This window comes from Ovis aries, chromosome 1 (genome assembly GCF_016772045.2).
Source record: "Ovis aries strain OAR_USU_Benz2616 breed Rambouillet chromosome 1, ARS-UI_Ramb_v3.0, whole genome shotgun sequence".
Taxonomy (NCBI): domain Eukaryota; kingdom Metazoa; phylum Chordata; class Mammalia; order Artiodactyla; family Bovidae; genus Ovis; species Ovis aries.
The window spans coordinates 89,988,517-90,001,190 of NC_056054.1; the positions used below are offsets into that span (position 1 = coordinate 89,988,517).

The 12,674-nt window shown below is 35.6% G+C and overlaps 1 protein-coding gene across 13 annotated transcripts in view; it reads right to left on the bottom strand.

The window, feature by feature from the left end:
- Nucleotides 1–12,674, bottom strand: part of ST7L (suppression of tumorigenicity 7 like) — an 89,210-nt gene that overhangs the window by 56,168 nt on the left and 20,368 nt on the right. For all 13 annotated transcript variants that reach the window (XR_006060391.2, XR_009599920.1, XM_060412696.1 and 10 more), the window contains 4 exons: nt 11,945–12,023; nt 3,693–3,847; nt 2,095–2,192; nt 1,579–1,693 (listed from right to left, as the gene is read on the bottom strand). Coding sequence is in view for 11 of the 13 variants with exons in the window: in XM_060412696.1 (XP_060268679.1) it covers nt 1,579–1,693; nt 2,095–2,192; nt 3,693–3,847; nt 11,945–12,023 (447 nt within the window). In the remaining 2 variants the exon portion in view is untranslated. The remainder of the gene's footprint in view (nt 1–1,578; nt 1,694–2,094; nt 2,193–3,692; nt 3,848–11,944; nt 12,024–12,674) is intronic.

Consider the following 12,674-nt stretch of genomic DNA (forward strand, 5'->3'; position numbering starts at 1 on the left):
TGAGGACTCATAAAAATAACCGAAAACACAGAGGCATATCCAGGTTGCTAGTTTTATTTTATTTTTAATGAATAGGTCCATTCTGATTTTTCATATTCAGTCCTTAAGCTTGTTCATCATACGTATCATAAGCAGGCCATACATCTGATAAGTAACATATGGAAAGAATTTCTCACAAATTTCTCCATGAGCCTATATTACTCTAAAGCACTTCCTAAGAATTCCAGATGTTTAAAAGAAATAAACTTCTCTTTCCAAGTGTAATACATTTCAAACTTCCTAAGTCATGGGGATTCCTAAGCTAATGGGTAGGAGCTTACAACAGGACAGTATGAATAAGTGACTTATATGTATTCTGATATAGTGAAAGATATGACAAGAAACATTATGCTAGTCAGGATGTTCTCAGTTTCAGGTTAAAAGCCGATGCCTTACTTAGAATGAGGAGAAAGACTATGCTTCTAAAAAATTATCTCAACTCCATTTGTGATAAACTGGCATTGTTATAATACAATAATAAAAACAGCCAACATATATTGACTTCTTACTTTGGGGAAACTAGTAAAGAAATTGAATACCTAAATTTAAGTTCAGGCTTGTCACTTACTGGCTAGGAGACCTTACCCAATTACTTAGCCTTCTTCAACTCCAGTTTCCTTATATATTAACTGGAAATAGTAAAATACTTGTCCTACCATCTCTTAAAATTGTTGTAAGCATCAGATGAGATAATAAATTACACTTTTTAACTAAAAAGCATTGTAAAATGTTGTTCTGAGTTACTCATATACACTGCTAAGCAACTTCCGTTAGCCTTCTCCATCACTCCAAAAGAAATGAAGTGTATAGCACTCCATACTTTCCCAATTACCTCACCCAACATACTATGCTTCAATATAACTACTATTCATTTGTCTGTATGTTCTACCAAACTGCAAATCCTATGAGGATTAAGTCCACGTTTTCTTGTTTACCACTGTATTCCAAGTGCCTCACACAGGTCCTAAAACAAATGAATATACTTTGACAGAAGGAAAATTTCTCCTTGCAGACTTTTGCTATCAAAAGTATTGATAAAGAAGATACTTAGGGGCTTCCCTGGTGGTCCAGTGGTTAAGAATCTGCCTTGCAATTCAAGGGGACGTGGGCTCAACCCCTGGTCAGGGAACTAAGATTCCACATGCTACAGAGCAACTAAACCTGCGTACCACAACTACTGAGCCCTCCCACCACAACTAGAGAGTCTCTGCACAGCAACAAAAGGTCTGCACGATGCAGCAAAGATCCTGCACACAGCAACAAAGACTTGACCACGCGGCAACGAAGACCTGACGTGGCCAAATAAGTAAACATTTACAAAAAGAAGAAGAAACCTAATAGTAACTTGTGTCCACAGATTCTAAATACTGACTGGAAAGAATGCAAAGAGAAAGTCACAGAAATATCACAGTAGGATACCATTTGTGATCACTTTATATTGAAAAAAAGAAAAAAACCACTTTAACTATGCTATCAACTAAGAGGGGCTTCCCTGGTAGCTCAGCTGGTAAAGAATCAACAAAGAAAATTATCACTCACCATCATATTTCGCTAGAACTGCTTGGACATCTGCATAGGCCTGTAATTCTAAAAGTGATTCTAGGAGATTTTCATGGATGTTCAACATGGTAAGAGGAGGACATTCTTTCATTAACTGTATATTAAAAGGAGAAAGAGATTAAAATTATCGCAAATGAACTCAATACAGAAGTAGAAATTCTTTATTAAAACTTTGGAGACTCAGCCTCTAAGAAATTTGTGTATATTAAGTATCTTGTTACAAAACTATCAATTTTACAAAACTATCAATTAAAAAAAAAAAGATTCTGGGGAATTCCCTAGTAGTCCAGTGGTTGGCGCTTCCTCTGCCAGGGCCTAAAGTTTGATCCCTGGTTGGGGAGCTAAGATGCAACAAGACGCATGGTACCGCCAATAAATAAATGTTACAAAATAAAAAGCCACACAGTGATTATGCATTAACCTAACCAGCAACTTAAAACATATTTTCAGTTTTGAAAGAATAAAGGTAAAGGTTAAGTCACCAAATTTACTTACATCTCTCATTATCTTTACGGCCTCTCTTATTCTTCCCAATTTTCTTGCACACATTGCCAGTCTTCTTTTAATATACACCAGTACATTGGTATCTCTCCCTATTTAAAAAAAACAACAAATGACCCAAAGCTATCACTTTTATATTATGACCAGCTATTTCCTTAATATATTTATCTATCAATTTTATTTGCCTAGAAGGCAAATAATTTTATACACCCTGGAAGGTTCAATTAAAATTAAATTGTGTCAGAATGGAAGAATATTAATAATTATTGAATTTGCATAATGAACAATGAATGAAAGTTAATTATATTGCTCTATTTTTATAGATGTTTGAAGTTTTTATATTAAAAGCTTAAAATATATATATGTATATATATACATATAAGATTACTTTTGACTCTAAGTAATCTGAGTACAGTATATATAAAGTAATTTGTATACACTAGGCAAGTAGATTTTACTATTAAAATAAAAGACATACATTAATAGGAAGAAATAACATGAATCTATTAAGTTTCTGTATAAACAATCTACTATTTTAATATTATCTATTATCTTAACTGACAAAAGATATTCAAAACAAAATTTATATACTAGTGTAAATTTTTGCTCAAGGGCAAAATTACTTCTACAAAGGGCTAACAAATATTTCTGAACCTATCCCATAACTAAATTTGAGATTATACAAGGACAAATGGCATGACTTTTTTACAGATGTAGTTTCATTAGTTCCAGACTTCAAGATTATATATTCCCACAGTTATGTGTTATAACAACATGCATTAATGAAACATCCTATATACATCAATATTTAGTTTAGAGAGAAAACATCCAAATTTTAATTTCCACAAACAAAAGATTTAAAACTTAACTCCCAGCAGATAATGTATTATATAAACATATTTCAATTTATTGCCCACTCTCTGCCAAAATCATGAAATTAAACCCTCTGGCCACACAATATAGCAGGAAGCAACAACATTACAGATCCTAACATCTTTGGTAAGTGTCTCAATCACAACTGGGAGAGTATGCCTAAGAGTGGAAAGAAAGGATGTCAGTTGCTATGGCCCATATGATCTCAAACATATTGTAGAGAAAAAACCACAAGAGAAAGAGTCAATACCAAGTGTAAGGCTGGTTTCTGTGCTAAAGAGCCACTCCCTGGCACTATATGGAGATATTTTTACAGCCTGAAGAGCAAACCAAATGATATATATACCTCTACTACTGCTTAGGTAGGGTGGATAAAAGTAACAGCTGTTTATCATTATTAGAAGGTTCTCTTGAATCTTGAATATTTTTGAGTTGTGTTTCTCCAATGACCGGCCCAATTCTTGCATGAAATAAATTACTGTTAAGTTTCAGAGCAGCACATCTCTCAATAACCAGAACAGATCCATTCTCTTCCACAAACATTCTCTAGCTAATACACATTTCTGTCTTGCTGACTTGAACAGATTTGTTGTATCTCATGAAGAGCAGCTAACTTTTAAGTATTAAGTTTTTTAGAATTTATTGTTTTGTGTTTTGCACATAAAGGAGGCAACTGCAGGAACTAAAAGACAGGTGAAAATTAGTTCATAGTCACTTACTCAGTTGAGCTTCATGCTGAGGACTTTGGTGCTGGCACTGTTGTGACCGCTTATAAATTGTTTCTCCTGCCTTGAGTGCCTGTTTAAATAACCTTTCAGCATCTACAATAGTTGTTGCTTCTTCCTCAGCCAGTAGAACATATGCAGTGGCACAGCTTTAAAGAAAGCAAGCAAGACAATTTTAAGGAAAATGGTAAAGCAAGCAGTTTCTTTCAGTTCAGTTCAGTCGCTCAGTCATGTCCAACTCTGCAACCCCATGAACTGTAGCATGCCAGGCCTCCCTGTCCATCACCAACTCCCCAAACCCATGTCCATTGAATCGGCGATGCCATCCAACCATCTCATCCTCTGTCATCCCCTTCTCCTCCTGCCTTCAATCTTTCCCAGCATCAGGGTCTTTTCCAATGAGTCAGCTCTTCGCATCAGGTGGCCAAAGTATTGGTGTTTGAGCTTCAACATTTGTCCTTCCAACGAACATCCAAGACACATCTCCCTTAGTATGGAGTGGTTGGATCTCCTTGTAGTCCAAGGGACTCTCAAGAGTCTTCTCCAACACCACAGTTCAAAAGCATCAATTCTTTGGCGCTCAGCGTTCCTTATAGTCCAACTCTCACATCTATACATGACCACTGGAAAAACCATAGAGTTGACTAGACGGACCTTTGTTTGTAGTTTTTTTGGGGTATGTCTATTTACATAACATTTCCCTATCTTTACCTAAACTTTCTGTAATAGGGAAGAAAATTTTCTATTCTATTACAAGTTAATCACTAAAGGGATGTTGCCTATAAACTTAAATTATACATAATAATACAACTCTCAGAATTCTGCCTCCCAGGATATGAGCATTATGCTAAAAGACTTTTATTTAGCTCACAGGAAATATCTTGGCCAGGCCCACCTAGGAGGAAGAAATTAACACACTCCTCCAGAGGTGGATGGGAACCAGGAAATATTTGACTTCACTCCTTCCCCTTTTAGCATAAAAGAAGATTGAATTCTAACTCAGGTAAGAGAGTTCTTTGTAAGCATAAATGCACCATCTTCTTGATTTTCTGGCTTTCAGAATAAAGCTGTTATTCCTTGCCCCAACAACTCATCGCTCAATTATTGGCCTGTCATATGGCAAGCACTCACTACGAGGTCGGATTTGGTAATAAATTTCAGTTATTCATAAACACTTGCTATTTTTTGTTTCTGTTCTATTACTGTTGTTATACCCCTCTTGTAAAGAGGTATTAAATTGTGTTTTTCATTTTTATTTCTCTTATGATGAGTGACATTGAGCACCTTTTTAAGTACTTTTTGGTCATTTATATATCTTCCTTGAAAAAAATGTCTATTCAAATCCTTTGCCCATTTTTAATTGGGTTGTCTTTGTTACTGAGTTGTAAGAGTTCTTTCTATGTTCTGAATACTAGGCCCTTATTAAATATGACTTGCAAATATTTTCTCTCAACCTGTGGTTTGCATTTTCACTTTTTTGACAATATCCTTTGATTGCACAAAAGCTTTTAATTTTGATGAAATCTAATTTATCAAACCATCCCCAAGAAAAAAGAAATGCAAAAGGCAAAACAGTTGTCTGAGGAAGCCTTAAAAATTAGTTGAGAAAAGAAGAGAAGTTAAAGACAAAGGAGAAAAGGAAAGATATACCCATTTGAATGCAAAGTTCCAAAGAATAGCAAGAGGAGATAAGAAAGCCTTCCTCAGTAGTATCAATGCAAAGAAATAGAGGAAAACAATAGAATGGGAAAGACTAGAGATTTCTTCAAGAAAATTAGAGATATCAAGGGAACATTTCATGCAAAGATGGGCAAAATAAAGGACAAAAATGGTATGGACCTAACAGAAGCAGAAGATGTTAAGAAGGGGTGGCAAGAATACACAGACGAACTATACAAAAAACATCTTCACGACCCAGATAACCACGATGGTGTGATCACTCACCTAGAGCCAGACATCCTGGAATGTGAAGTCAAGTGGGCCTTGATGCTTAAAAAGCATCACTGTGAATAAAGCAACTGGAAGTGATGGAGTTCCAGTTGAGCTATTTCAAATCCTAAAAGATGATGCTGTGAAAGTGCTGCACTCAATAGGCCAGCAAATTTGGAAAACTCAGCAGTGGCCATGGGACTGGAAAAGGTCAGTTTTCATTTCAATCCCAAAGAAGACAATGCCAAAGAATGCTCAAACTACCATACAATTCCACTCATCTCACATGCTAGCAAAGTACTGCTCAAAATTCTCCAAGTCAGGCTTCAATAGTACATGAACCATGAGCTTCCAGATGTTCAAGCTGGATTTAGAAAAGGCAGAGGAACCAGAGATCAAATTGCCACCAGTTGGAAAAAGCAAGAGAGTTCCAGAAAAACATCTACTTCTGTTTTATTGATTATGCCAAAGCCTTTGACTGTGTAGATCACAACAAACTGGAAATTTCTTCAAGAGATGGAAATACCAGACCGCCTGACCTGCCTCCTGAGAAGTCTGTATGCAGGCAAGAAGCAACAGTTAGAACTGGACATGGAACAACAGACTGGTTCCAAATTGGGAAAGGAGTATGTCAAGGCTGTATATTGTCACCCTGCTTATTCAACTTATATGCAGAGTACATCATGCAAAATGCCAGGCTGGATAAAGCACAAGCTAGGATCAAGATTGCTGGGAGAAATATCAATAACCTCAGATACACAGATGACACCACGCTTATGGCAGAAAGCAAAGAACTAAACAACCTCTTGATTAAAGTGAAAAAGCTGGCTTAAAACTCGACATTCAAAAAACTAAGATCATGACATCCGCTCCCATCACTTCATGGCAAATAGATGGCGAAACAATGGAAACAGAGAGACTATTTTCTTGGGCTCCAAAATCACTGCAGATGGTGACTGCAGCCATGAAATTAAAAAGACGCTTGCTCCTTGGAAGAAAAGCTATGATCAACCTAGACAGCATATTGAAAAGCAGAGACATTACTTTACCAACAAAGGTCCACCTAATCAAAGCAATGGTTTTTCCAGTAGTCATGTATGGATGTGAGAGTTGGACTATAATGAAAGCTGAGTGCTGAAGAATTGATGCTTTTGAACTGCGGTGTTGGAGAAGACTCTTGAGAGTCCCTTGGACTGCAAGATCCAAACAGTCAATCTTAAAGGAAATCAATCCTGAATATTCACTGAAAGAACTGATGCTGAAGCTGAAACTCCAATACTTTGGCCACCTGATGCAAAGAACTGACTCCTTGCAAAAGACCTTGATGCTGGGAAAGATTGAAGGTAGGAGGAAAAGGGGACGACAGAGGATGAGATGGTTGAATGGCATCAGTGACTCGATGGACATCAGTTTGAGCAAGCTCCGGGAGCTGGTGACGGACAGGGAAGCCTGGTATGCTGCAGTCCATGGGGTCGCAGAGTCGGACATGACTGAGCAACTGAAATGAACTGAATCTCTATTACTCCCTCCCTTCTGCCTCAAGTTTAGTTGGCTCTTCATTTTCTAACTCCTTGCTAAGTCCTTGATTTACGATCTTTTTTCTTTATTAATGTAGGTATCTACAGCTATAAATTTTTCTCTGAGCATGTACTGCTTTTGTTGTATTTCACGATTTTTGATATGTTATGTTTTCATTTTCACTCATCCCAAAGCATTTTTCTAATTTATCTTGTGATTTCTCCTTTGACATTATTTGTCTATAGAGTTTGTTGTTTAATTTCCACACATTCCAATATGGTAAATTTCTGAACTTTCTTCTGTTACTGACTTCTAGTTTCATTTCACGGTAGTGAGGGTAGATAGTTTATATGATTTCAATCATTTTAAGTTTATTGAGAATTATTTATGTCCTAACTACAATATATCCTGGAGAATGTTCCATGTACACTTTGGGTATATGGAAATGTTGGGTAGATATCTGTTAGATACAGTCAGTTTAGAGTATTGTTTTTTCAAGTCTTCTTTGTGTATCTTTTTCTAGTTATTCTATCCATTATTGAAAATGAGGTGTTGATGTCTTCAACTATTATTGTTGAACTCTTTATTTCTCCCTCAATTCTCTCAGTTTTTGGTTCATACACTTTGGGGCTCTCTTATTAGATGTATACAAGTTTATACTTGTAGTATCTTCTTGATACATTGAACTTTTGTCATTATATAATGTCAAACTTCATCTTGTAAAAATTTTTGTCTTAAAGTCTATTTTGTCTGGTATTAGTTTAACCACTCCATTTTTCTTTGGTTACTATTTGCATGGAATATTTTTTTCTACACTTTCACTTTGTACTTGTGTCTTTGAATCTAAAGAATGAATCTCTTATAGATAGCATATAGTTGGACTACTTTTTTTTCCCTATCCATTCTGCTAATCAATGCCTCTTAACTGAAGAACTTAATCTATTTACCTTTAAGTAATTAGTGATAAGGAAAAAATTGTTTCCTCCATTTTCCTATTTGTTTTCTATATAGCCTGTCTTTTTTGTTGTTATTGTTCTCATTTCCTGCATTATTGCCTTCTTTTGTGTTAGATATTTTCTAGTATACCATTTTGATTCCCTTATTTCTTTTTATCGTATTTTTTATTTCTTAGTGGTTAATAGTTAACAATTATATTTAACAACTTACAAAAACCAAGAATGAATTAATAATAATTTAGTTTCAATAGTTTCAAAACTTTGCTCCTATATAGCTCCTCCCCCCTTACGTTGTTATGGTCACAAATTGCAACTATATAAACTGTACATCCATCAACATAGATTTACAAGGACTGTTTTACACAGCTGTCTTTTAAATCATATAGATAAAAAGAACTTCGAACCAAAAAAAAATTAATATTGACTTCATTTCCCTCTGTAGTTACACTTCTGGTGTTCTTTACCGCTTTGTGTGGACTCAAGACTGTCTAGTATCATTTTATTTCAGCCTGAAGGCCTCCTTGTAGGTTTCCTGTAGGAGGAGTTCAGGTCTACTAGCACTGAACTCTGTTTTTGTTTATCTGGGAATGTCGTTGTCTTTTTTTTTTTTTTTTTTTTTTGAAGGACAGGGTTGCTGGACACAGAATCCTGAGCTAACAAGTTTTTTCTTCCTGAACTTTATATTATCCCACTGCCTTATATGGTTTCTGATGAGAAATTAGCTGTTAATCGTTTTTAGGATTACTTACACATGATGAGTTGCTTCTCTCTTGCTGCTTTCAGGTATCTGCCCTTATTTCTGGCTTTTGAAAGCTTGATTATAATGTATCTCATTGTGGATATCTTTGAGTATGTCTTCTGTGGGGTGCATTGAGCTTCTTTGATGTGTAGATTCATACCTTTCATCAAACTTGGGATCTTTTCAGCCAGTATTTCTTCAAATAGTCTTTTTTGCCTCTTTCTATCTTTCTGGGACTCCATTATGCATAGGTAAGTATGTTTAACAGTGTCCCACAGGTTTCTTAGGCTCTGTTCTCTTTGCTTCATTCTTTTATTTTTGACCAAAATCAAGTTTGCTAATTCCTTCTTCTGCCTGTTTAGATCTGCTGCTGAAACTCAATAGGAAAATTTAAATTTCAGTTAAACTTTTCAACTCTAGAATTTCTATTTAGCTTTTATTATTTCTACCTCTTTACTGATATTCTCTAATCTGAAACAGATTCTCATGGTTTCCTTTGATTCTTTGTATATGGCCTCCTTTACTTCCTTGAGCATATTTTAAATAGTTGATTTAAAGTTTTTGTCTAGAAAGTCCAAAGTCTGGGCTTCCTCAAAGGCAGTTTCTATTTATTTCCTTGTCTCTGTGAAAGGCATATTTTGCTGCTTTGTATGTCTTATAATTTTTTTTGTTGAAAACTGGAAATTTAAAATAACATAATCTAGCAACTCTAGAAATCAGATTTCCTCTCCTCCCCAGGGATTGTTGTTGTTGTTTGTTTAATAACTTCTGAACTGATTTTGTAGTTTATATTCTCTATCATGAATGACTAGTGAAGTCTCTGCTCTTTTAGCATAATGGTTAGTTAGTGACTTGATAGAGATTGCCTAAACCCCTGAAATCACAAACAAAACAAAAAACAAGTCTTTGCAGTAGGGTTCTGTGTGTTAAATGGGGCATGCCTTCAACATTCAGTCAGGCAGTTTACAACTCTACCTTAGCTTTCACTTTCTGTTTGTGCAGAACCTGAAAGTTAGACAGACATGAGAGCTTAGGGACTTAAGTCTTTTCTGAGCAAGTGCCCAAACTTGGGCATGTGTGTAGCTGTTGAGATTCCTAGGAATACGTGGAAGCTTTTAAAAATCTTTATTTCTCAGCTTCTCATTCCTCAGCCTTTCCTCCCAAGCTTTCTAGTTTGTCTATTGTTTGCCTGTTGTTACCCCTTGCTCCTGGCAGCAGGCCCTAATACATTTGCCGTTAAATATTTTCAACAAATGCCAGCCCACTCACCCCACTAACTGCACCCCCTCCCCTAGTATAGCTGTGTCAGTGCTGGGAGAGTTTCAAATTAACCAAAGTAAAAAAGGCAAGCCCTCAGAGCTGGTCCTTCATGGGTTCATCAGGCCAATCAGACCATTTTAGACCACAGTTCTTTGAGAATATGATCCAGTCTGCTTCCTTTGATAGACGGAATTATACCCAGAAGGGTGATTGTTGTCTTCAAGGCTACCACTGAGCTAGGGGATGGACGATGGGGTTCAGTTCAGTTCAGTTACTCAGTCGTGTCCGACTCTTTGTGATCCCATGAATCACAGCACACCAGGCCTCCCTGTCCATCACCAACTCCCGGAGTTCACTCACACTCATGTCCATCGAGTCAGCGAGGCCATGCAGCCATCTCATCCTCGGTTGTCCCCTTCTCCTCCTGCCCTCAATCCTTCCCAGCATCAGAGTCTTTTCCCATGAGTCAACTCTTCGCATGAGGTGGCCAAAGTACTGGAGTTTCAGCTTTAGCATCATTCCTTCCAAAGAAATCCCAGGGCTGATCTCCTTCAGAATGGACTGGTTGGATCTCCTTGCAGTCCAAGGGACTCTCAAGAGTCTTCTCCAACACCACAGTTCAAATGCATCAATTCTTCAGGGCTCAGCCTTCTTCACAGTCCAACTCTCACATCCATACATGACCACAGGAAAAACCATAGCCTTGACTAGACAGACCTTAGTTGGCAAAGTAATGTCTCTGCCTTTGAATATGCTGTCTAGGTTGGTCATAACTTTTCTTCCAAGGAGTAAGCGTCTTTTAATTTCATGGCTGCAGTCACCATCTGCAGTGATTTTGGAGCCCCCCAAAATAAAGTCTGACACTGTTTCTACTGTTTCTCCATCAATTTGCCATGAAGTGATGGGACCAGATGCCATGATCTTCATTTTCTGAATGTTGAGGTTTAAGCCAACTTTTTCACTCTCCACTTAAGTTAAAAACATCAAAAATAAATAAATAAATATGGATCTCTTAAAGAAATTCAGTTATTTCTTAAAATTGATTAAGCATTCTCTAGGTTGCAATAAACTTTTGATTAGTTTTCAGAGTCTCAATAAACTTGATTCACTGCTTGTTGAGTTCCCTACACTGACATTTCTGTTCTACCTTGGGTAAGTCTTCTTAATAAGGATTAATACATCTGTAGTACAGGAGAAAGGAAGAGTATGGGGACAATGCTAAATTCACATTATTCAGGAGGCATTCCTTGATAATCCCAACTGGGCCCATTTTTTACTCTTGGCATTTATTTAATATTAGATCAATATTATTGATCTGTTTTATTTAAATATTAAGTTCACTTATACTTTTTAAAATATAAAGTTGATAAAAGGAACTTTAAAAAAATAAATGCTGCTAACATTAAAAATAATAAGGTTAGAGCCATGTTTTTCTTATTTTGTATTCCCTTCCCAATCCTCCAGTCCTACTAGCAACTACAGGTCTTAGGACTGAATGAATGCTTTCAGTGAATGATATAAATGAAAAACAAAATTAAAATGGGTGGCATAAGTATTTTAGTACTCTAACTATCAAGTATTATCATCAACTAGATCAGTATTCTCCTTTTTGAAAAATATTTCTACATAATTTCTATTCAAAAGCATAGAAGATAAGTCTACAATTTCAGAAGCAAAAAACAAATGTCAATGAACACTGCAAATTTTGTCCCTAGTATGCAAAAAGAGAAAGGGGACTATTAATGACTCCAAATGTCTTAAGGATAGAAAAATGGAAACAAAATCATTTGCCTGGGTTTCCTTCAAAACAAACTTATTTTCCATATATTATATTTCAAACTTACTCATTGTTCAATTCTAAAGCTTGATAGGCTGCTTTGATTCGAGCTGGAGGATTCCTTTCTCTCCATGCCTTCTGCATAACTGTAGGAAAAACATTTCAAAAAGTAGATGAGATGCAAACATAAATTATCATATGCAAAACATACAAAGAATGATTTAGAAAAATAAACAAAGATTTAAATAACATGTTCTTAAACATAAACAACAAACTGGGGTGATGGCTCACATTAACCTTAAGTTTACACTAAATTTGAGAGCTTACATAATAGAAATTAATTTCTCTGATTTATATGAATAATAACATAGGTGGTACTCAATCAAGTTAACTATATCATTATTATACATGAACATTTATATATCTAAATGTATATTAAAATTGACATCAGATTATAATTAATGAAATATTCTTGTTCTTTTATCCTTTTGGAAAGGTTCTATGGAACTGCTAAAAATACACAAAAACCTTAAAAACCAAAGTTTTTATCTAATCAAAGATTCAATCCACAAAGAATGCTTAAATTTGTATTTTATATTAAAGGGGGAAAAATGAATTAATTTAGGATATAGTACATTTATGGAAAATATGAGTCTCTACTAAGAGTCAAGAAAAGCCTGAATTAGGATCTCTCTGGAATAACAATATTAGTTTTGCTATCATTTACTATACCAAATTGAAAATTTCACATTAAGCAAAGTGTCTTTAAAATTAAACAAACAAATAAAGAAGATCCA